This window comes from Hypanus sabinus, chromosome 16 (assembly GCF_030144855.1).
Source record: "Hypanus sabinus isolate sHypSab1 chromosome 16, sHypSab1.hap1, whole genome shotgun sequence".
Lineage (NCBI taxonomy): Eukaryota > Metazoa > Chordata > Chondrichthyes > Myliobatiformes > Dasyatidae > Hypanus > Hypanus sabinus.
This window is the reverse complement of record NC_082721.1, coordinates 24,166,800-24,192,095: the sequence shown is the minus strand read 5'-3', so window position 1 is coordinate 24,192,095 and position 25,296 is coordinate 24,166,800. Positions and strand designations below refer to the sequence as shown.

Here is a 25,296-nt window from a genome sequence, read left to right as displayed (position 1 = left end):
AATGTTTCCCACACCAAGGCTGCCGTCACCCGCTCAGCTTATCTCATGAGAAAGCATTTGTGCATTTAAACTCTTTTTCTCAAGCTCATAGCTGCTATGACCTTTAAAAAAATAAGCCAGGGTCACAAGCGGCCTACGAGATGCTAACTTCTTAATATTACAGTGGGAGAGTCTAAAACCGGAGGGCACAACCTCAAAGTAAAGGGACATTCCTTTAGGAATTTCTTCAGCCAGAGGGTGGTGGGTCTGAGGAATTCTTTGCCATGGGCAGCTGTGGAGGCCAAGTCATTGGATGTATTTGAAGTGGAGGTTGATAGATTCTTGATTGGCCAGGGCATCATAGGTTATGAGGAGAAGGCCGTAGAATGGTGCTGAGATAGATAATCAATCAGCCATGATGGAATGGCAGGGCAGAGTCACTGGAGCAAATGGCTTAATTCTGTTCCTGTGCCTTATGGTCTTATACCTTATTATGGACTTCAGCACCATAAATATTCATTGATTCTACAGTTTTACTGATACCAACTTTATATGAATATATTTCTAAATGCTGCCTTGGAGAGATTTGTACTCACAATTTAATATTCAAGAAGAATACCCTTAACCTCCCTTTGGTGCCCCTCCTCCTTCCCTTTCTCCCATGGTGCACTGTCTCCTCCTATCAGATTCCTTCTTCTTCAGCCCTTTGCCTCTTCCACCTATCACCTCCCAGCTTCTTAATTTATCCCCCTCCTCCACCCACCCATCCAGCTTCCCCCTTATCTGGACTCACCTAACACCTGCCAACTTGTCCCCTTCCTCCTTCAATGGACAAGGAGATCAAGTGGGACATCATTAAATAGCAGAATATATTTGAGGGGCTGAATGGCACATAATTTTTTATATATAAAATAATAACAACATACAGCAGCAGAACAGGTTTTAGGGCTCATCACTGTTGTGCCAGCCATTCATACTAATCCCAATCACCAGAATTTGGTCCGTAGCTTTCTATACCTTGATTATTCATACACTTATTCAGAGACTTCTCAACTGTTATGAGTCTCTGCCTCCACCACCCAATCTTCGTTCCAGATTCCAATCGCCCGGTTGAAATTCTTCAGACTCCCTCGAAATCTCTTACCATAAATCCCTGCCCTCTAGTTTTAGGCACAGACAAAACGTTCATGTTCTTGTTGCAAGCTATAAATGTGTACACTGCTTGAAGAGGGAAAATTTGCAGAAAGAATAGTGTTGATTAAAAACTCAGTTTGATAGTAATAAATGAAGGGCTGAATGGCTTGCCGGCTGCAGAATAAAATCTACAGCCAGTCCCATTTTCAATCTTTCCTACTCTAAGTGAAAAGCTCCTCTATATAAACTAAAACCAAGAAGATTTAAAAAGAATTGAATGAACTTTGATCCACCGATATATAAGATAATCAGCTATAAATTCGGCTGAATAAAGAGACTTACTCAAGAGGAAGTAACTGACCAGCTGGCAAACAGATCATTTTACGAGAACGCCTCTTTACCAAAGTTCTTTCTTCCTCGATGCTGATTTGACAACAATCTTGTCAATCTACATCCTGCGCTCCTTATTTGTCAGCACACTGTATCAATCAAAAAATGTTTCGCGTGTTTTGTCTATGAACAAATTGAGTTTACATATAAACTTTAAAAGGATGGTGTGACCTTTTGAAGGAGGCTTTGGACGGTGAGGGGGAGATTAGTTGAGTTTGTAGTTTTTGATAGAAATTGGCCGAGTCAGTGTCACTGTGGGCAGGGCAAGCGTTCTGCGGTGCCTCCCACTGGGGGGGAGAACAGTGCTGAATAAATCTGCTGAGTGTAGAGCGGAGTGGGGAGTGAGTAGGGATGATAAGAGGGAGTGGAGGCTGCTGTAGTCGGAGAGCCATGAGCAAAGTGTAGTGCAAAGTTTTGTGCTACCTTCGCCTCTTCTGTTTCTAAAACAATAACCCTCTCTCCCCTTTTCACCGTTTCCGAGCGCGGATCGTGATCTCCAAGCATCGACTCGATCCTTCTGCAGGGCCACAAGGTACGTGTCCAGGGGCGGGGGGCGCACGAAAAAGTTAGACGAGCCACTGGGCAAGGCAGAGTGTCGATGCAGCTTCAAAGAGTAATGGGAGCGGACAGGTCCTGGCAAGATACAACCAGAAGCCAAACGCAGTTAAGAACTTTATTTGCCCCGTCGTTTAAATGTTTTATCTTAGTGTTCGGTGGAGTTTAGAGCGACGTTAAAGCGTGCAGCGCTGAATTAATTGTCTACGCCTGAAGCTTTTAGTTTGTAGTGGTTGTTAAATCAGACCAGTTTCACAGTGAGCGAGGAGACTGTCCCCTCCCATCGAAGGTAGTTCGCCCTGGAATTCTTCATCCGAGAGGGCTGCAAAATGCATCGGAGATAGACTGGTAGATGTTAAGGGATTGGGGGGAGGGGGGTTGCTGCAATATGTGATACTGGGGTTAAATTTCAGCCATGATCTTATTGAATGGAGGAGCAAGCACTAGCGGCCGAGTTGCATTCATCTCCTACTTCCGCTGATTTAGTGATTATTATATTGCACGCGTCCCTAGGTTTCTGATTGCTCATATGTTAATATTTATATGAGCCTTTCCCAGAAGCAATTACGACAGGTTTGCCGCTTTTTGTTTAAAAAAGAAAGCTGTTCCGGATTTTTAATAGAGTGAGGTAAAAGGTTAATTTGTAAGGATCCGTTGCGGAACTGGGCTGGTATCCCCTTGAGTATAAAAGATGAAGGCACAATTCATTTGAGCCCTTTCAGGGATAATTTGCGGAGTTCACTTTCCCTGGTGGAGCCCGGAATAAAAAGGGGAGGGTGTAGGGGAACAAAATCGGTTCCAGACGGATCTCCAGCAGCGCCCCGCTCCACGTGGTGGGAGTGTGGAATTCTTCCCAGGAAGCTGGGGTAGGTACTGGGCTACTAAAACCGTGAAGAGGGCAACGACCCTCCCCGGGAAATGATTTCTGTGGTTGTCGCAAACGCAGCTCCCAGTGTGGACACGACCTCCTGCCAGAGAGACAGCACAGATAACAGTCGTATTAAGTGATACTGACCCTGGGGAAAATGCACGCTCTTCAATTAAATGTTGCCCTTTACACCAATGTTAGTGCCCCGTGAGTGGAGCGGTCGCTGGCATTGGTTACAGAGAGTTTACTGAAATTAATTTGCTCTTTGAAGTAATATCGCAAGCCACGCCGTTCCATCTGTGCTTGTACTTACCGACCCACTTGCTGTAGCTTGCCCCAGAGCGGAAGCCGATCAGCCCACCTGACTTTATGACACGGTATTTTCTGTATTGCGAACCTCTTCACCAGTACCACCCTCAAAATCAGTTTCCCCCCTCCCTTCCTATGTCTTCCCTCCCCATGAAAATTTCGAACAATGGCACGATGATCAGAATACAAAGATATTTTTAAAGATGGGCTTTATTTGTCACGGGTACATTGAAACATACAGTCCAACGTAACAGTGGTCGACACAGTCCAGGGATGTGCTGGGGGCAACCCACCAGCGTCTCCATGTTAGCGAATATTGAAAGGCTTAGATAGAGCAGATTTGGAAAGGATGGTACCCATAGTGCAGGAGTCTAAGACCAGGGGCACGGCCCTCGAATAGAAGGATGAGGAGGAATTTCTTTAGCCAGAGGGTGGTGAGTCTGTGGAATTGATTGTCGCAGCTGTGGAGGCCAAGTTATTAGGTTATTTAAAGTGGAGGTTGATAGGGCGTCAAAGATTACAAGGAGGGAGAATGGGGTTGAGGGGGAATAATAAATAGGCCTTGATGGTGTGGCAGAGCAGACTTGATGGACCAAATGGCCTGTTTCTACTCCTATGTCTTGTGGTCTTCTGGAGCTGACATAGCACGCCCACAGCCTTCTAGCCCTAACCTGATCTTTGAACTATGGGAACCTACACTGTCAGGGGGAGAATGTACAGAACTTCTTTCAGACACCAGTGGGATTTGAACCGTGATCACTGGTGCTGTACCGCATTGTGCTAACTGCTAAGCTACCATGCCATTTCTCTCTCTCGTACACTTTGACCAAGCTCTTAGCCAGCTACTTGTTGTCTGGAAGCTAATGTGATCTGCCTTGGGAGACGGTCCCAGTCACACTTTCGGGTGCTGACTTTGTCACCATCGTCCACTGTTGGGTGCAGGTGATTAATGAATTCCGACTTGATCTGCTATATATCTGGGCTGAGGAGAAATTCTTCTGCTATTAGCTGTTTTGCCTCGGGTCTGTAGTCTGCAAGAAAGGAAAAATCCTTCCTTGTGTTATTATATATAATTTCAGCCAACTGCAGGAAATGGCCCTGAACTACAGACATTCCTATTTAAGTGCTGCAGACATGAAAAGGCATCTTTAAATCTTCAAAAGGCCTTTTGCTGCCTCCACGAGGCCTGGGATAAAAGGATTCTACTACTTTAAAGAAATGTGCATGGAATTCTTTTTCATTATTCGGGTAAAGAGCACCCCTCCCCCCACCAGTGCTGTCTTCCTGTCGCAGTCTGTATTGTGGTGTGGGTCTCCGCTTCTGGCTGAATCCTTTTGAATGTGGGCTCTGCGGCCTTGCCTCAGGAAGTTTGCTCACCCTCACAATCTGGTAACCATGGATTCGAGCTCAAGTAGAGAGTCAGCGTTAGCAATCCTTGCTGTTGCCCTACCGTTTCACTGAGGAAATGATAGTGAGTGTGTTTCATTGGGCCTTTTAATGCAGTAAATCATCTCAAACTTGCTGCGTATTTAATATTTCAGCAATATTGTAAATACTGTTTGATTTTTTTTGTTACGGGTTGCATGTAAAAGTACGCGAATGGCAATTGTCACTACGCCACCACGCCTCACTAAAAGTAAAAACGAAGGAGGCGCCCATCTCCTGGCTCCGTGTTTTTCTTTCAATTAGTTTTATAGACAATAGACAATAGGTGCAGAAGTAGACCATTCGGCCCCTCGAGTCTGCACCGCCATTCTGAGATCATGGCTGATCATTCACTATCAATACCCAGTCCCTGCCTTGTCCCCATATCCCTTGATTCCCCTATCCATCAGATATGCAGATATCAGATATCCATCAGATATGTTTCAGAGTTGCAAGGAGAGAAACAGACAAAGTTTGACACTGGGGGAGAGAGCAGGACAGAGGTGAAAGAGCTTATGGAAATCAGTCCCCCAGGTTTTGGGCCTTGGCAGCTGAAGGCACAGTTACCAGTGGGGGATCTGAAAGGTGCTAGAGAAATGGCGGATTGAAGAGGCCTTGGCGAACCTTCAAAGTGTCACAGTACTTGCATAAATCTGTGTTCAGTTCCACTGCTGTCAGCAAGGAGTTTGTATGTACTCCTTGTGACAGTGAATTTCCTCTGGGTGCTCTGGTATCCTCCCACATGGATATAATTGGATGGTGCAGGCTCATTGGATTGGAAAGGCCATTACTCAGCTGTATCCCTAAATAAAATCCTGCCAAAGGGTCCCAGCCTGAAGCATCGACTGCACTTTTTTTCCTTGGATGATGCTGTGAACTTCTGAGTACTTCCAGCATTTGGTGTGTGTTGCCTGAATAAACGTTGGGTTTGGAGGAAGTTCCAGAGGAGGGCACTGGGAAAATGGAGGCCTTGTCAGTGCCTCCAGGGAAGCAGAAAAATCCCACTGCACTCATTGCCAGGGACATCTTATCTAATTAAAAGCATAAATAGAAGCTTTTCTTAAAGAGCTGGGAAGATCTCCTAAACACAGCCCAATAGCACTTTTTCCCCCCCTTTTTACTCCTCCTGTTGTGTGAGTGTAACTTTGGATTCAGTTTATTGTCATTTAGAAACCACAAATGCAATGCAGTTAAAAAATGAGACAACGTTCCTCCAGAATGATATCACAAAAGCACATGACAAAACAGACTACACCAGAAAATCCACATAACGTTTGGCAATCCCCAATCCAGAGTCCGGAGAGGCTGCTGCGTATTAATATCGCGCTACCGTCTTAGCGCGTTTACTGGAAAGGAGCTCCAAAGCCACCAGACAAACAAGACCAAAAACTAAAGCTACAAGACCTTGTTAATCGAATTGAGATTGTCACGTTTTGTTGGATGGAGCAGGGTAGTAGAGTGTGGTGATGGTTAAACAAACTGGAGCCAGGCCTTGTATACTTCCATGATGACAGAAATTCAGAACTATTCCACTGAAGTCAATTGATGTTGGGTTTTCATTAATTTTAAACTGTCAGTGGTTATGCATGTTTTTATTTTATTTGGAGATGCACAACAGGTACTTGCAATCCCAACTATTCCTAATCACAGAACAAGCTACAATGTCCAACTAACCTACTGGTTGATGTGTCTTTGGGAGGAAACCAGAGCACCAGGAGGTCATGTACAAACTCCTTCTGGATGGTGTTGGAATTGTACTCTGAACTCCAGTGTCCCGAGATGTGACTGCATTTTGCTAATCACAATGCTACAGTGCTGCCTTTTTTTTGGATTTGGGTCCTCTGCTCCGAGGTGGATCAGAGGCCATTGATGACCTCCTGTCTCCATCATTCTCTGCAGTCGGTGGTATGGTTGGGGTTCACCCACACTTCTGCAATCCATTGCATCCATTGTACAGGGGGTTGGCCTGTACAGCTTCCCCAGAGCCCTGTAGGCCAGCCTTGCCTGTCTCCACCTCTTACGACAGAGATGAAGAACTCAGTTCTGAGAGGCACAGAGTTGCCCAGACTGTCCATGGCAGTCTGGGGATCGTCGTCCTGTCACGGTGGAGATGGTTGTGAGATTCCAGGAGCAATTACTTTCGGAGCTTGGCTCCTGGTTTGGGAGACCTTGCCGATAATATCCAGGGGAAGGTTCCAGACAAGGTTCAATCCAACCAGAGCCTCGATGGCGGAGCTGACAGAAGATGATAGTGAAGGTGGAGGAAAGGTGCAACGGGGGAGGGTCCCCAGTCATCTGGCATTCCCTGCTACTGGATCCTGACCCCAATCCGTCGAGGATTGTTTGGTGGCTGCCTCCCCACATTAAACAGTCACATACAGGTGTTTTCCATTAAGGGAATAACCCCTTGGGAGAAAAGTGTGCTCGTGTGTCCGCAGTACTACAGACTTGTTGGGCTACACGGCCTCTTCCCTTTTCTGTAATTAACAACCAGGCTGCAGTCAAGTATTCCTACTCTTGCTGTAGAAACCTTTCAGTCGAGCTCAGCCTCTTCTACCTGCAGCAAATGCTTGTGGTTGTTTGTGTAATAATGAACTAGAGGTGAATGGGGGTTCATTCACCAGCAGATGGGAGTTGTTTCCTGCCACATTCCCATATTCAGCAGTCGTGTTCTGATCTGGACACGAATCAGGAAAAGCACATTTCTGACCTGCCCCAAGGCACGTGAAACTGTTCGGAGCTCTGCTGTTCTGGTCTCGGGTGATACACTGTGAAATGGCGTAAGAGGTGGCCCAGAATCGTTGCTTTGTGGTCAAGACGGAGTCTGGACTGAATTAACCTTTTAACTGAGGATGGAGGCACGGTAGCACAGCATTTACGCCTTGCAGTGGTAAGATAGGGGTTCAATTCCCGCTACTGTCTGTGAGGAGTTGGTAAGTTTTCCCTGTGACCATGTAGATTTCGTCTGGGTGCTCCAGTTCCCCCCATGTTCCAAAGGCATATATTTTGGGGTAGCTACCCAGAGCAATCCTTACCGATTTGATACAAGCAGCTCGTTTCACTGTATTGATGTACATGCGACATTTTGAGCTAATCTTTATTTTACTAAGGGTAGATGTGGATGGCTGGGAACTTCATGCCAGCTCAGTCCTGTTGAATGAGTAGAAGCTGTTATTGCAGGACTGTGGAAATAAGTGCCAACGCAGATATGGAAGGGGGGTGGCCAACACATCACTGTACTTCTCTGGAATGTTAAATATACGGTATCGTGGACCACTGTTAGACTATCAGAACTTGTTCACTCCTGTTTAAGTAAAGGACCCAAGTCTTAAAGCATCCTTCCTTTGCACTAAGCGTATCTTCACTGCCCTCGTATTTCTGTTCTCTGGGATATTAATCGTGTGCTGTAAAAGTATAATTTTTTTCTTGTTACTGTTATGCATCCACTGGGAGGATGTTTCAATTTTAAAGCAAGTTCTAACCACAACTGATCAGCTGTGTGAGAAGCTGAGGTTTCTGATGACCAGATAGGGTTGTGATGGAAGATATGAGTTTTAAAACATGCTATATTTAAAAATAGCCAATCACTAATGAGTATTTGTAATAAAATTTTAAATTCTGGAAATCAAACAAGAAATTACCCAAAACTTTAATTCCTTAGTGTTTGCCCAAGGTGTACGTAGGTTATAGTTTAGAGGATTGTTGGATTTTGATCGGGGTGGATTAGTGCCTTAGGTGCTGACATCCACTTTGTTTTTGTATTTTGGCAGAATGTCAGTGACTGTGCACGAGAACCGAAAGTCTCGCTCCAGCTCGGGCTCGATGAACATCCAACTGTTCCACAAACCCTCCCACGCGGACAGCCTCCTGACCCACCTCAACCTCCTCCGCAAGCGGCAGCTCTTCACGGACGTGACCCTCTGCGCCGGCGACCGTGCCTTCCACTGCCACCGGGTGGTCCTGGCCTCGTGCAGCCGCTACTTCGAGGCCATGTTCGCGGGCGGCATGAGGGAAAGCCGCGCCGACGAGGTGAACTTCCACGACTCGCTGCACCCGGAGGTGCTGGAGCTGCTCCTGGACTACGCCTACACCTCACGGGTCCTCATCAACGAGGAGAACGCAGAGTCCCTGCTGGAGGCCAGCGACATGCTGCAGTTCCACGACATCCGCGAGGCGTCGGCCGAGTTCTTGGAGAAGAACCTTCACCCCATGAACTGCCTGGGCATGATGCTGCTGTCCGACGCCCACCAGTGTGAGCAGCTCTTCGAGCTCTCCTGGCAGACCTGCCTAACCTACTTCGCTGCGCTCTACCAGACCGAGGACTTCCTCAGCCTGCCCAAGGACAAGCTGCTGGAGCTGATCCTCAGCGAGGAGCTGGAGGTGGAAGACGAGAGCCTGGTCTACGAGGCGGTGCTGGGCTGGGTGAAGCACGACCTGCGCAGGAGGCGCGACCACCTGCCCGAGCTGCTGAGCTGTGTGCGCCTGGCCCTGCTTCCCGAGTCCTACCTGTACCAGAGCGTGCTGGGCGAGGAGCTGGTGGCCGGCCACCAGCTGGGCCGTGGGGTGGTGGAGGAGGCCATCTCCTGCAAGCTGCGGATCCTCCAGAACGACGGCGTGATCACGCTGCTGTGCGCCCGGCCCCGCAAGGTCAGTATCGTAGTGTAGCGGGGTGGCTGGCGATCGAGGCTGGGTTCCCGCTGCTCCCTGTAAGGAGTTTGTCCCTTCTCCCCGGGTCCGCAATGGTTTTTCTCCCACATCCCAAAGATGTTCCAGTTAGGGTACTGGATGGACATGGTTTGAGAAAGTGAATGATGAACAGAGTAGCACCCTAATCCCACCTGGAAAGCATTCAACTCTGACAGTCCCTTTACTTGTCAAGTGACCGTTAGAACTCTGTATACTCAATGGCCTCAGTAGGTACCTCCTGTACCTGAGAAAGTGGTCACTGAGGGTGTCATTGTGGTCTTCTGCTGCTGTAGCCCATCCACTTCAAAGTTCAACGTGTTGTGCATCCACAGATGCTCTTCTGCGCACCACGGTTGTAATGTGTGTTTCATTGAGTTGCCTTCCTGTCGGCTTCAATCAGTTCTGGCCAATCCCCTCTGACCTCTCTCATTAACAAGGCATTTTTGCCCACAGAGGTGCTGCTCATCGGGTATTTGTTTGTTTATCTCAGTTTTCTAGAGGCTGCTGTTTGTGAAAATCCCAGAGCAGTGACTCCTGAGATACTCAAGCCACCCCATCTGGCACCAACAGTCATCCTGCAATTAAAATCCACTTGGTTGACATTTCTTCCCCATTCTACTATTGGTCTGAACAACAAATGAATCTCTTGACCACATCTGCATGCATTAGTTGCTGCCAAGCGATTGGCTGATTAGCCATGTGCATTAATGAGCAAGTGTACCTCATAAAGTGGCACTGAGGGTGCATCATTTTAACCATAGTCCCCATAACCTTCCTGTTACTGGATTGGAGTTGTCTTCGAAGAGATGGCATGGTAGCATAGCGACTAGCATGTTGGCTTATAGCGTTAGCTGCAAGATCTGGGTTCAACACCCTGCTGCTGTTTGTATGTTCTGCCTGTGACCACGTAGGTTTCCTTCAGGATCTCCCGTTACTTACCTCTACGTCTTTGGAAAGTGGGAAGAAATGAGTATGCTGTGTCAGCACAGGAAGCTTATTAACATTTACAGTCATCCTCAAACTGTGCTGATCATTGATGCAAACTACGCATTTTACTGTATGTGGTAAAGCTAATCTTTTCAATCATCTTCTTTAAGGTCAACCATGATATCCTGCTGCTGGGCGGTCAGACCTTCGCCTGCGACAAGATCTACGCCATCGACCAGAAAACCAAGGCCGTGACTCCCAAGGCCGACATCCCCAGCCCGCGCAAGGAGTGCAGCGCCTGCGCCATTGGGTGCAAGGTCTACGTGACTGGTGGCAGGGGCTCGGAGAACGGCGTGTCCCGGGACGTGTGGGTCTACGACACGCTGCACGATGAGTGGGCCAAGGCAGCGCCCATGCTGCTGGCCCGGTACGGCCATGGCTCAGCGGAGCTGGAGCAGTGCCTGTACGCCGTGGGCGGGCACACAGCGGTCAGTGCCACACTGCCCGCCTCTCCCTCTGTCTCCGTCAAGCAGGTGGAGCAGTTCGACCCCCAGGCCAACAAGTGGAGCCTGGTGGCGCCCCTCCGCGAGGGGGTCAGCAACGCCGCCGTGGTGGGCGCCAAGCTCAAGCTCTTCGTCTTCGGTGGCACCAGCGTGAACCGGGAGAAGCTGCCCCGCGTCCAGTGCTTCATGCCAGGGGAGAACCGCTGGACGGTGCCCGCCAAGTGCCCGCAGCCCTGGCGCTACACCTCAGCGGCAGTGGTGGGCGACCACATCATCGTCATCGGCGGCGACACTGAGATCTCGGCCAACTCCGCTTACCGCTTCAACACCGACACCTACCAGTGGTCCAAGTTCGGCGACGTGGCAGCCCGGAGGGTCAGCTGCCACTCGGTGGCCTCCGGCAACCGGCTCTATGTTGTCGGGGGCTACTTTGGTGACCAACGGTGCAAGACCCTGGACTGTTACGATGCATCGACTGACACCTGGAGTAACATCAGCACGGTGCCGTATTCGCTCATCCCCACCGCCTTTGTCAGCACTTGGAAGTACCTCTCGGTTTAAGGCCTCCTGTCAAACACTGCGGCCTTCAGGTAACGGTGGGGCAAAGCCCCTTCTTCTTGTGCTGGACCACTGGAATAGTTTCCCAGAAGTAGGCTCCGTGTTTAAGGGAAGGACGTATTAAGAGAAACCAAGAATTTTCCTTGCAATGGGGGTTGGGGGGGGGGGGTTAACAAGATAGGAACTTGATACCTGAGAGAGGAGCAGAGGCAAGAACCCTCTGGGGGAGCTGTCCCAGCAAGTCAGGAGGGAAATGCTGAGGCTTTATAAGGCCTCAGGCCATTCTTGGAGAATTGTGAGTGGTTCTGTGCCCCCTTTTATCTAAGAAAGGATGTGCTGGCATAGGAGGAGGCTCATGAGAATGATTCTGCGAATGAAAGGGTTAATGCATGAGGACCATTTGATGGCTCTGGGCCTGTACTTGCTGCAGTTTAGAAGAATGAGGGGAGGGTTAATCTCATTGATTGAAACATATTGAAAGGCCTAGATGGTGTGAACATGGAGACGATGCTCCCTACAATGGGGGAGTCTAGGACCAAAGGGCAGAGCCTCAGAATAGAAGTTCATCCCTTTAGAACAGATGAGGAGGAATTTTTTTTTTCAGCCAGAGGATGGTGAATCTGTGGAATTCATTGCTGCAGACGGCTGTGGATGTCAAGTCATTGGATATGTTTAAAATGGAGTTTGATAGGTCCTCGATTAGTCAGGACATCAAAGGTTATAGAGAGAAGACAGGAGAGTGGGGTTGAGAGGGATGTTAAGTCTGCCATGATGGAAGGGTGGAAGAGTCTCGATGAATCAAATCTGCATCTGTCTTGTGGAATAAACCTCTGCTTGACTTGGTGTTTCTCCACCATTTTGAGTGTGCTGCTCAAGGTTTCCAGCATCTGCAGAACCTCGTGTGTGATGTACTGTAAGAGCTGTGACTGGCCCGGCCACAGTGTGTAGGGTCGGAAGTAACCTGTATATCGGGGAGGTGGCAGCTCTTTGGCCAGACTAGGCTGTTTTGGAGCACTTTTAAGAGTTGACTGCAAAACTTAGTGAGGCCAGACCAGGGGATTCTTGAATAGTGATGGTCTAGTAGTGCTTTGAACACATTCAGAATGCCTAGAGGAACTCGTCAGGGGTCAGGCAGAATCTATGGAAAGGAATGAAGATGAAACGTTGCAGGATGAGACCATTCATCATGCTAGTCCTGACGAGCGGGTTCAGCCAACACCTCTTTATTCCCTTCCTCAGACGCTTCCATGACCAGCATTTTGTAACTGTTAACTCTTGATTTCCAGTATCTGCTGGATTTCGATTGTTTATGCGATGTGTTTAACCTTTCTCAAGGCTAGTTTTTCAATCGCGTCCCCAGGTTAGCACATTGTAACTCTTGGGCTATCGGCCTCCATGGTCACTAATCCACGCATTTCAGATGAGGGTCTGTGTGGGAATTTATTCAGTACAGGGGTTACCTGTTGCTTTCAGTGTAGCTACAGTGGTTTGGTTTGTGCATCTTTCCCACTGTAATGGGTGGATATCTCGAGCTCCTGCATTTCCCTTGGCTCTGGGTGTTCCCAGTGACTCTGTGCAGGTACCAGTGCCTTTGGCTTGCTACTGATAGTGAGGCTCTGGAGGTGATGCTTGGATTGCAGGCATGACCACAATGGTACCGGCACTGACGGGGCTGATAGCCAAAGAGAAACGTGGCCCACTGCTCCATTCTTTCACTGGGATTGTATCTGATAGTCCCTGCTTTCAGCATCTCGTCCGGTTTTGCATGTCTGTATGGATTGGGGGAGGTGGGGGGGGGGGGGGGGGGGAGAGCAGGCAGCTTCTTGGTCATCCATCTCCCTGCTGATCTGTCGTGATTGCAAACCAACAGTCGAAGTCCTCTTGATATTCGTGTTGGGTTGGGGCCACGTGCACATTCCCATCCATAACTCCCAAATCTGAACACACGGTTGCTGGGGTGGGGAGGGGGAATGTGTGCTAATTGGCCATCTCTTCTGAGAAGAGGGTGGGTGGTATATAAGGTGGAGGGAAGGGTAGTTTTGGGCTCCTTTATCTAAGAAAGGATGTGCTACCATTGGGTGGGGTCCAGATGAGGTTCATGAGAATTATTTCAGGAGTGAAAGGGTTAAATGCGCATCTGATGGCTCTGGGCCTGTACTAATTGGAGTTTAGAAGAATGAGGGGTAGATGTAATTGAAATCAGTCGAATGTTGAAAGGCCTAGATGGGGGATGTGGAGAGGATGTTTCCTGTAGTGAGGTAATCTCGGACCAGAGGGCACAGCCTCAGGAGAGAAGGATTTCCCGTTAGAACAGGGGTGAGGTGGAATTCCTTTAGCCAGTGGATGGTCAATCTGGAACTCGTTGCCACAGACAGCTCATTGGCTATGTTTAAAGGTTGCTAGGGTCTTGATAACCTTTGACACTCTAAAGTAATAGGGAGGAGGTGGGGGTTGAGAGGGATAATAAATCAGCCATGATGGATAGGCAGGGCAAACTTGATGGACAGAATGGCCCAATTTTGCACCCTTGTCTTTTAGTCTTGGAAGAATTTCAAGTTGTATACTTGGATAATAAATGAACCTTTTGAGGCTCAAAGTTCAAAAGTAAAATTTATTATCAAATTACATACATGTCACCATATACAACGCTGGAGATTCATTTTCCTGCAGGCATACCTTGACAAATCTAACAATAACTGTAAACAGCATTAACGAACAACAAATGCACATTAAGGAAGCAGGTGCCATTTTTTAATAGGTAGAAATTGAACGAAAATTTTAACTTGGGTCACTACCTCTGACATTTTGCTCTTCACAAGCTGATAATTTTATGGTTTTTGTGTTGGATCTCTATTTTGGGCTGTTCCCCAGGGGTATGTGAAACAGGCTTGGGGCCATTGGGTCTGGCAGCAGGGTTAGATGGTTGGGGATCAGCCAGAAGAGTGTGCAGGATTCCTGTTAACTGCATGGTACCAGTGTGAAGATCGTCTGGTCCTGGGCTCTGAGGCCGATTCACTAGCAGATGCTGTCATTGCAGCCCAGCCACTGGGTTGTAACTGGGTCACACCTGGCCACAGTGTGGGTGGGACAGGGCAGAGGCCGCCACTGTCTGGGTGCTGTGCTCGATTGGGTGTCATGGTCTTGGCATGTTTATTACTTTAGCCAGAGAGTGGTGAATCTGTGGAATTCGTTGCCACGGGCTGCTGTGGAGGCCAAGTCTTTATGTATATTTAAAGCAGAGGTTAACGGATTTTTGATTGGTCAGGGCATGAAGGAGTATAGAAAGAAGACAAGGTTTGGGCAGAGAGGAAGAATGGGTCGGCCATGATGATATGCTGGAGTAGACTTGATGGGCCAAATGGCCTAATTCAGCTCCTATATCTTGTGGTCTTGTGTGATTTCAGGCCAATTTTGTGATCAAATTTATAAATCTCTTCTGAAGCCTGGAAGATCAATGAGTATTGGGAGATGTGAAACAATTATTGTTAAATAAATATACATACAAAATGCTTTCATACTGTCAAATTCAAGGAAGGTGACAATAGCCCTAGGCTTGTGTGAGGCAGCTGCATCCCATCTGTGAGCAGGTTAAACAGTGTGCCTGTCAGTATGGCTGCTTCCCTCTTTCTAGCTTGCTGGCTATCTACCTAGCCCAGGACGTTCCCAGCGTCTCTGAGTGAGATTGCTGTCACATCGAGCCCCCTTGCACAGTAAGTGTGTTAGTAGCCAGGTGCCCGGTTTTTAGTGCAGCCAGTTGAGTGATTTTTAAATATTAGCCAGGCTGCTTGGCAGGTTCTTCACTGCCGTTTGAGTGGGAGGGATTTTTTCACTGGAAACCAGTGTAGACTCACCAGGGTGAGGTAGAAATTTGGGCTGAACTGGTTATCGTTTATAGGGGCATCACAGCATGACGAAGCAGCAGAATTCTGTCAGCTGATCTCTGCCGGTGGAGGGTGTCCAATTACAACTTGAGCTGCTGTAATGGCAACCACAGCCAAAAGGGAGGGGCCAGAAAGGACCGTGTGGTGAGGGAGCCGGTGTGCTTTGAGACCATTAAACTGCCTTTATAGGGGCCTTATTTAGGGGGAGGGAGTGTTGGGGTGTACATAGTAGAATTGCTAGTGATTATACTAAATGGGGAGGGAGGTGCCCAGCCAAGCAGCTGGTTTCTGTGACCATGAGGCCTTCCTGTTGTGCTTTTGTCTGGGGTGACAAACCAAAAACCTGTGGTAAATGCTGCACCTGTTTGAATTCCCAAAAATGGCGGTGCCAGGCTCCACGGTCCTGCAGAAAATGGAGGCTTCCACTTCCCTTGGACAGGAGTGAGCTGGAGGCTTCGAGCAGCCGAGGCTTCGAGCAGCCTGGCCTTCTCGCTGTTAAACAGATGCAAGCATGGCCTTTGGCTTTGTGTCATTGCAGAGGTTCGGGAAGTCGCCATTACCGTCAAGGCAGTTGGCGAGCAGTTACAGTAGTTAGGCCCGTCTCCCCTGCCGGTGGCAGCTCTCTGGAAGTTGACAGCTGCCTTTCTGAGAGCAAGCCCAGTCAGGAAATCGAGGGATTACGATGCCTGTCTCCTCTGAGAAACTTGGCTTTTAAGAGCATGGGTAGGAGTAGACCATTCAGCCCCTAGAGGCTGCCCCACCATTTCAAAAATTACTGCGGATCCTTTAATCCTGTGACACTATGCTGCAGTAATCCCATGCCGTTTATTTCTGCCAGAGCACTTGTAGCTCTTAAACTCCCTACCGTACAGGCCCCACTCTGCTTCGTTTTCCCCATCATTGGATAAAAATGGCTCGCCCATCCAGACCTGTATTCAGTCCCTGGAAAATCCTTTATGATTTTATGGCATGTACATGGAGCTTGTTGTTCATTTTGACCTGAAGAGAATGGAAAACCTCGTGGATGAATAAAGAGAGACTTATGGAGTGCAGGGCTTTGGATTTGGAGCTGGGGTGCTGGTGGTTAAAAGTGGGTGCTCATGTAATCAATACTGGATAGACCAGGCCTCTCGAGAAATGGTTAACATCTCTGTCTGACAGCCCCTTGAAATTGAAAGCTTAATGGTGGTTTGGTAAAAGTTAAGGTAACGCAGTCAACGGGTAGATGCAGGGTAACCTATCTAATTACACTCATAACCAGTGGAAACCTAAAGTAGAATGATTTTCTGTGGTGAAGATTGTACGTACAGAGCACAGGAAAAGTGTGAAATGTCCATCTGCCTGGCATCAGTTGATAAGTACAGTTTTGAGGGATCTTTGGTGACCTGAGGTTTCGAGAGAGTGGGGAAGATGTGTTTGCTGTGCTATCATTGAACAGCACCATGGGGCTGAATAGTCTTCCTTCTACTATCTGAGAACCAAATTTGTCACCTTGGAATAGAAGTGAAGCAGATGTGACCTTGAGAGAGTGAGCCAAACTCCAGCAAAAACCCTCGTAACTGAAAGCTTTGAATAAAATGAGTGTTGTCTTTTTGTTTGGTGCAGGAGTGAAGGACCGTGTGGTGCTGTTGGAGAGTTTTTGTGAAGAGCTGCATTGGTGCGTTTACCAGCCTTTCCTCCGTTACTTGAAGCAGTGGAGTGCGAGGAAGGATTGAACCAGGACATCCAGTTGAGGACTGGTACACGGACAGCAAGTCGTAACCAAGAGTTTGGAGCTTCCAGAGAGTTCTTTAGTTGGCCATCTCTGTCACGTGCTCGTCCAGTCATTAAGACAAAGCATTTGCTAAAATGGTTGGTGGTTGTGGTAACCGTGACCGATGGATGGCCGCTAGTTTATGGTGCCATCCCAATAGTGGGGGTTGGCCTTTGACTTTCACCTCTGCACAGAGGCAGTGTGTGCGGGTAGATGGGGAATCCTGCAGCACAGATGAATGAGTGTTCTTCCTCTAACCACCCTCCCTCCTGTCTATCGGGGTAGGTTTACAGCAATTCAAGGAAGTGACTTGCCACAATTTGCTGAAGACTAGTGTTGGAGAACTGTTGGACAAGCCAGCAAAACACCTCCCAGGTGCTAATGTTTTAAACACAGGAACTGTGAACTGTAGTCTTGTTTCTCTTCAGAAATAGTACATGCCATTTTGGATACTAATTTGTGATGTGCCTGTTGCCTGTATCTCACTTTTTTTTTACATCTAGGACTCTGAGAGATCCATTTGAATACAACCTAATTAATCAAGCAAGGGTATTCTTGATCTGTGTGGGGTGTCTCCATTGCCCATAACTATGTTGTTTTGCACCTGTTTTTTTTTAATGCCCTTACAGACTTTTTGGTACTGTTTTTATATTGGGAGAGTTTTAAATCTTTGAGGAGGTGATTACAATGGGGGGAACAGTAAATAAAAGTCCAATATGCTTTGTTTGTAAATCAGCCAAGTTAGCAGAGATGCATCTCAACATCAGGAACATTGTTCCCAGAGTTTCCCACTCCGCCTACAGTTCTGTACCCTAATTCTGGGCAGAGTTTGGAGAGCATGAAGTGACTGAAGTACCCTGTATCAAGAAACCATTGGGATGACCTCATGGAGCCATAGTGGACTTCAGTACAAAAACAGGCCCTTTGTCCCATCTAGCCTGTACCAAACTGTCCTACCTCATCCCATCAACCCACACCTGGGCTATAGCCTTCCTCATCCCTCATCCATGTTCCTACACAAACCCCTCTTAAATGTTGCAGTGGTACCCAATCCACTTCTGGGAGTTCATTCCATACTTCTGAGTGAAGAATTCCCCCTTCAGGTTTCTCCTGATATTTCCCATTTCACCCCTTGACCTATGACATCTAGTTTGAGTTTCAGCCAACCTCAGCGGGGAACGCCTTGCATTTACAAAATTAGGATTGGGTATACCTCTGCTATACATCTCCTCGTTCTCTCATTTGAAGATTTTTGTTTTAAACACCCCCACCCCGACTGCCCCCACTCCATCAGGATGAGTTGGCTCGGCCTGTGAAGCCCACACCTTTCTGAATAAATTAAAATGCACGTTGGATGGCAGATTCGGTGAAGGCTTCTACCACATGTTGCTGGATCAAGTGGCCCAGGTGACGAACCACACAGGGTGGCCCCTGTAATTCGGGAGGGCACAGGTATTGGTTGCCGTAGAGACTGCCACACTTGGGCTGTGAGCTGAAAACCTATCTCCAGCAGCAGGGAATGTTTGAATGCTTCATCTGCCAGGGTGGAGCAGTATTTATTTTTGTTTTTGTTTTTAAAAAAAAAATTATAGATGAAGGAAACAATTTGTGCTCTTGGACTGTAAATGTTTTCTAACAATGTAGGGAATTTTTATTGAGAATTCTTCTGGTCCTCGTCCGACCTGCACAGCCGTCTATTGGTGTTTAATCTGCTTCTGAGACTTGTGTTTGAGTTTGTACATGTCTTAACACTGTGTGTCACTTTAGTTTTGATCTTTACAGCCTGGTGCTGCATTGAAGATTTCAATAAATGGTCTTTGAATAATATGTCCCTTGCTCATTCTTCATTTCCCACCAACACACACATTCTTCTGCAAGAGCATTATCATTTTATCTTGCATCTAAAATATTTCACATGCCTGATTTTTTTTCTTAATGTTTCAATGTTAAATTTGCTTTTTGCATGGCTGGCTAACTCTGGAGGGAGATTTTTGGGACCAGGGGTTCATTAGTTTAATATGTTCTGTGTCATATGGCTTGGGCAATCATGAGCTTTCCATGACTGATTGTTCTTGGCAAAAATTTCTACAGACAAGTGGTTTGCTATTGCTGCCTTCCGGGCAGTGTCTTTACGAGATGGATGACCCCAGCCATTATCAATACTGTGCAGAGATTGTTTGCTTGGGGTCAATGGTCAAATAACCTGGACATGTAATATGTACCAACTGCTCAGGACCATCCACCACCTGCTCTCATGGCTTCATATGACCCTGGTCAGGGTGGGGTGGGGGGCTAATCAGGTGCTACACCTTGCCCAAGGATGACCTGCAACCTAGCAGATGGAAGGAGCACCCTACACCTCTGGGAGAGATGTAACTCCACCCCACCACCCAGGGACCAGGGGATATGCTCTTAGAAATTCAACCCAGATCTTTTGTGGAGTCAGGTTTGAAAACGTTGACGTTCATAGAGTGGTTAATGTCTGGTATCCAATGGCAGTGAATGCTGGGTCAGTTGTTCATTTTTAAATGTGATTGGTTAACCAGTCTAGGCAGTATTTTGGGATATGGATAAAAGCTAGTCACATGTGCAACATGCTGGAGGAACTCAGCAGGTTGGGCAGCATCCATGGAAACAAGCAGTCAACGTTTTGAGCCGAGACCCTTCGTCAGGACTCCACGGATGCTGCCTAACCCGCTGAGTTCCTCCAGTGTGTTGTATGTGTTGCTTTAACCACAGCATCTGCAGTGTACTTTTGTGTTTGAGAAAAGCTAGTCGTATGGAATTTAGACTAGAAATCAATGAAGATGATGGATTGGGGAAAGGAGCTGAATGGCCTCTTGCCACTTCAATTTTTTTTTAAATTTTATCTTTGAGAAGAAAAGTCTGAAGACATTTAGTTGAGAAGTGTACATGCAGGCCTATGCTCATGCAGGTGTTAATGTATCAACATCTTCATAAATCCTGTAATCCCCTTCCCCAACACCGCCAGAAGATTTGCAAGTTAGCAAGAAAGCAGGTCACTGCCATCTTCTCATGGGTAATAAATGCCAGTCTTACTGATAATGTCCAGATCCTTAAAGCAAAATTTAATTTTAAAAAAGATAGGAATTGGCTTGACAAGGAGCTTCAAATATGATTTTGCAATTTCTGTAAGAAAACCAAATAGGACATACATGGTAAATGGTAGGGCATTGAAGAATACAGTAGAACAGTGATCTAGGAATAATGGTGCATAGTTCCCTGAAGGTGGAATCTCATGTGGATAGGGTGGTGAAGAAAGCTTTTGGTATGCTGGCCTTTATAAATCAGAGCATTGAGTATAGGAGTTGGGATGTAATGTTAAAATTGTACAAGGCATTGGTAAGGCCGAACTTGGAGCATTGTGTACAGTTCTGGTCACTGAATTACAAGAAAGATGTCAACAAAATAGAGAGAGTACAGAGAAGATTTACTAGAATGTTACCTGGGTTTCAGCACCTAAGTTACAGGGAAAGATTGAACAAGTTAGGACTTTATTCTTTGGAGCATAGAAGGGTGGAGGAGACTTGATAGAGGTATTTAAAATTATGAGGGGGGCTAGAAAGAGTTGATGTGGATAAGCTTTTTCCATTGAGAGTAGGGGAGATTCAAACAAGAGGACATGAGTTGAGACTTGGGGGGGAAAAGTTTAAGGGTAACACGAGGAGGAATTTCTTTACTCAGAATGGTAGCTATGTGGAATGAGCTTCCAGTAGAAGTGGTAGAGGCAGGTTCGGTATTGTCATTTAAAGTAAAATTGGATAGTTATGTGGACAGGAAAGGAATGGAGGGTTATGGGCTGAGTGCAGGTAGGTGGGACTAGGTGAGTGTAAGCGTCGGCACGGACTAGAAGGGCCGAGATGGCCTGTTTCCGTGCTGTAATTGTTGTATGGTTAAAACCAAATAGGACCATGAATTCAATATTATTGACTCCTAAATCTGAAGGATATTAGAATGAAATATCTTTCTGAAGCGAATGGTATTGGATCTGGTGATATTGATCCTGGGGTCCTTTGCAAGTCGAGAACAAGGCATAAAACTTGGTTGTTAAGGCCATTTTATTAAGTGTGATAGGAACAAAGGGAAAAGAGGAGTTCTCCAGGTGAATTGCACCCACATTCCACTCACTCCCCTCACCTTTAACCAAACCAGGGACCTATTTCCCCAGAACTTCTGGATGAACACCTGTCAGCTGTCAAGCACATATAGTAAATAACCTCAGTCAACAATCTTCGGGTCTGAATATGGACTCTCAAGTGTCCACTGCATTTAGAATTATTTATTTTCCTGTTTCTACTGGCCTTGTACACAGCAGTACAACAACCGAAGCAAGAACACAGCTCAACAGAAACCGATCTGATATTAACGGGACAATTTTTAAAGGCGATTTTGTAGCCCTGAAAGATCAAATTGACTGGTTATCATATTCCAGGATGAAGCGAGGGATCAAGAACATTCAGACGGCAACAAATGATCACCGACTCACAGGGTCAAAACCAGACCATTCTGCCCTGCAGGTTGATGCCAGCACCCCACTTACTGAAATCAAACATCAGTCCTATTTTTTAAAAATATATTGAGATACAGTGCAGAATAGGTTCTTCTGACCCTTTGAGCTAGGCTCTCCAACAATCCCATGATCTAATCCTAGCCTGGTCATGGGACAATTTACAATGACCAACCGGACTGTGGGAGGAAACCAGAGAACCCAGAGGAAACCCACAGGGTCATGGGGAGAAGGTACAATGGTGAGAATTGAACCTGGGTCGCCTGTGCTGTGAGGCATCGTGCTTAACTATGTTACCATGCCACTCTGTGCTCCACAATTTCATCAACCCCACCCGCCAAATTCCACCGCTCACCTACATATTAGAATCAATTTACGGCGGCTTGTTAATCTGTCAAGCTGCATATTTTTGAGGGGCGTGAGGGGAAACCCACGCAAACATAGAGAGAACATGGAAACTCAACAGACAACACTAGAGATCGGGATCAAACCGTGCTTATCGTGCAGGTTGAGTTGGTGGTGAGGAAGGCAAATGCAATGTTAGCATTCATTTGGCGAGGACTACAATATAAAAGCTAGGATGTAACATTGAGGTATTATGAGGCACTGTTGAAGCCTCACAGAGTCACGTGAGCAGTTTTGGACCCCTTATCTAAGCGAGGATTTGCTGACATTGGAGACAGTTCAAAGGAGGTTTGTGAAAATAATTCTGGGATTAAAAGGGTTGTCATATGAAGAGTGTTTGACGGTTCTGGAATAAGGAGGGATCTCATTGAAACCTATTGAATATCGAAAGGACTCAATAGAGGGGATCTGGGGGGGTGGTCTAAAACCAGAGGACCCAGCCTCAGAATAAAGGAGCATCCATTTAGAATGGAGATGAAGAGGAATTTCTTAATCACCAAGTGGTGAATCTGTGGAATTCACCACCGCAGGTGGCTGTGGAGGCCAAGTCACTGGGTATATTTAAAACAGAGGTGGATAGATTCTTGATTAGTTGGGATATGAAGGGATATACAGAGAAGGCAGGAGATTGGAGCTGAGAGGGAAATGCCATGATGGAATGGTGGAGCAGACTCAATGGGCCAAATGGCCTAATTTTGTTCTTATGTCTTATGGTCTTCTTATGTATTTACTTAGAGAAATAATGCATAACAGGCCATCCCATCCCAGCCCAATGAGCCATGCCTCCCAGCAGCCCACCTAATGAACACAGGACAATTTACAATGTACAATTAACCTACCAACTGGTATGTCCCTGGACTGTGGGAGGAAACCCATGCAGAGAACGTACAAACTTCTTACGGGCCGTAGCAGGAACTGAACCCCGGCCGCTGGTGCTGTAAAGTATTGTGCTAACCACAATGCTACCATGCTTTAGTCTAGCTGTTTATCAGTTCTCCCTGAACCCTTGGTCTGGCTAGCCACAGGATTTACAAATCCCTGAGAAGTAACAACCTTTGTTCTGCCAAATCTTGTAAATGTTAGAACCCAAGCCATTGCTGGACTGAAATCCATTCATCATTCTTTCAAAATGTTGACATACCCAGAACTTTTCCCATCAAAACACAGCAGTGTGACAATGGATAAAATATAACCAGATGAAATTCCCCTTTCAAGGGAACAATGGACTAATTCACCAACATAGGAGTGAAAAGCAACCATTTCACAATCAGAGTTAACAAATTCTGATAAAGACTGTACAGAGATTATGAAAGAATCAATCAAATGACTACAGTTATGTTATGACACCATAATACATAGGAGCAGAATTAGGCCACTTGGCCCATCAAGTCTGTTCCATCCCTCCAACATGTAGGAATATTCCTTCTTTTGTACAATATTAAGAAGAAATATTCAGAGCAAACTTTAGCAACTTGTAGGTACGGCAGACAGGATTGGTTACCTGTGCAGATGGTACCAGACTCCTCCAAATGACCATCAAGATGAGTGATATTTGAGAAAACTTAAAATTGCAAGTAAGGGAGTCTAAAGTTAAAGAGTGTTAGAGCACTTTTTGAGGTTAGCACATATAGCAAATAACTTCAGCCTCCAATCTTCAGATCTGAATATGGACTATAGATTAAATCTAGAATGCAGCTCTGAACAATGGGTTCCTAAGAACTGTGAATCACAGATAGCTGGAAGACCAGTCATGCTGATTTGAATTCATTATTAGGGTGTCTGTAGTGTGGGCGCGAAGAGGGAGTTGTGATGTCTGTGCGTAGTTCAAAGGAAGTATTGTGGATGCCTTATAAATATGGAATTGTCCTTTAGCATATAAAATGTCACGTAGTGTTGGGTCAAGGAGGCCTTCTTCCTCTGAAAGGCATTGCATGATGCCCGTTGTATCTCATTTTGTTGAGTAAAGAGACTGCTTCATATCTACCAGTACTTCTCTCTAGTAACTTGATTCATCTGTCAACAAAGAGCAAACTGATATTTGGAAGCAGAATATTAAGGGAACTTCACGTTTCACTGTTTTGGTCCATTTCTCAGGTCAGCTTCTTGGATTTTGGTATCAATGGGGCTAAAGATCAACTACTCACACAAATTTAAAGTCAATACCATTTGTGACATACACATCTCCCCTGTTTCTCATAATCTAGACCTTATACCTCTGTCCTTTGGTCTTGAGACCATGAACTCATTTTTTTTTTTGCCCACCTTACCTAATTGTCTTATAGTGCTGTACATTCAATCAAATTTAATTGTTTTGTTACAAGGAGAGCAATCTCAGATTTATTTTATTTGGTTTTATTAGGGATGCAGCGTGGTAACAGGCCTTTCAGCCCATCGAGCCCATGCTGGCCACTTCACTCCCATGTGACCAATGAACCTACTCACCCAGTATGTCTGGAATGTGGGAGGAAATCGGATCGAACAATTTAACCTTCTGTTCTTCAGCCTCCAAACCGTCTCGTAGACTTCCCCATATTTTTGCGAACAGTAGCGATAAGCAGGACACACAAAATGCTGGAGGAACTCAGCAGGCCAGGCAGCCTTGGAATGGAATGGGAATCGGAACTGAAACGTTTGGCCAGCGGGAAGTCACGATTGTGGCAGATGTTGTGATGATTAAACCACCACTCCAATGAACTAAAGCATGTGAGTTCAAATACAACCGTACATACTGTCTATAAATACAGCATTTATAACCATATAACAATCACAGCACGGAAACAGGCCATCTCGGCCATCCTAGTCCGTGCCGAACTCTTAATCTCACCTAGTCCCACCTACCCGCACTCAGCCCATAACCCTCCACTCCTTTCCTGTCCATATACCTATCCAATTTTACCTTAAATAACACAACTGAACTGGCCTCTACTACTTCTACAGGAAGCTCATTCCACACAGCTATCACTCTCTGAGTAAAGAAATACCCCCTCGTATTTCCCTTAAACTTCTGCCCCCTAACTCTCAAATCATGTCCTCTCGTTTGAATCTCCCCTACTCTCAATGGAAACAGCCTATTCACGTCAACTCTATCTATCCCTCTCAAAATTTTAAATACCTCGATCAAATCCCCCCTCAACCTTCTACGTTCCAATGAATAGAGACTTAACTTGTTCAACCTTTCTCTGTAACTTAAGTGCTGAAACCCAGGTAACATCCTAGTAAATCGTCTCTGCACTCTCTCTAATTTATTGATATCTTTCCTATAATTCGGTGACCAGAACTGTACGCAATAAAAACGTACCAGCTGCTAGCAGATTGCTGTAAAGTCCCGGCTGCTGTAGTTAAGTGTTCCTGCCATCCTACCAGGTCTGGCTCACAATAAACCCACCTCTCCATCA

General features: G+C 46.4%; 1 protein-coding gene across 3 annotated transcripts; it reads left to right on the top strand.

Annotated features, from left to right (window-relative positions):
* The first annotated feature begins 1,696 nt into the window (after positions 1-1,696).
* enc3 (ectodermal-neural cortex 3) lies at positions 1,697-18,789 on the top strand. 3 transcript variants are annotated; one of them, XM_059991294.1, is made up of 4 exons: positions 1,697-2,035; positions 8,431-9,307; positions 10,444-11,366; positions 16,821-18,789. In XM_059991294.1, the coding sequence occupies exons 2-3, from the start codon at positions 8,432-8,434 to the stop codon at positions 11,335-11,337; spliced, it is 1,770 nt and encodes a 589-aa protein (XP_059847277.1). In that variant the 5' UTR covers positions 1,697-2,035; position 8,431; the 3' UTR covers positions 11,338-11,366; positions 16,821-18,789. The 3 variants fall into 3 exon arrangements, with proteins under 3 accessions (XP_059847277.1, XP_059847275.1, XP_059847278.1); XM_059991292.1 differs by lacking the exon at positions 1,697-2,035 and adding an exon at positions 2,061-2,166; XM_059991295.1 differs by lacking the exon at positions 1,697-2,035 and adding an exon at positions 2,614-2,924.
* Positions 18,790-25,296: the final 6,507 nt, after the last annotated feature.

Excerpts from the sequence above, each read along its gene's own strand:
- enc3 (XM_059991292.1), top strand. The coding sequence starts at position 2,102 with ATGCAGCTTCAAAGAGTAATGGGAGCGGACAGGTCCTGGCAAGATACA. Across the intron at positions 2,167-8,430 it reads ACAACCAGAAGCCAAACGCA|AATGTCAGTGACTGTGCACG; the intron begins GTTAAGAACTTT and ends GTATTTTGGCAG. Across the intron at positions 9,308-10,443 it reads TGTGCGCCCGGCCCCGCAAG|GTCAACCATGATATCCTGCT; the intron begins GTCAGTATCGTA and ends ATCTTCTTTAAG.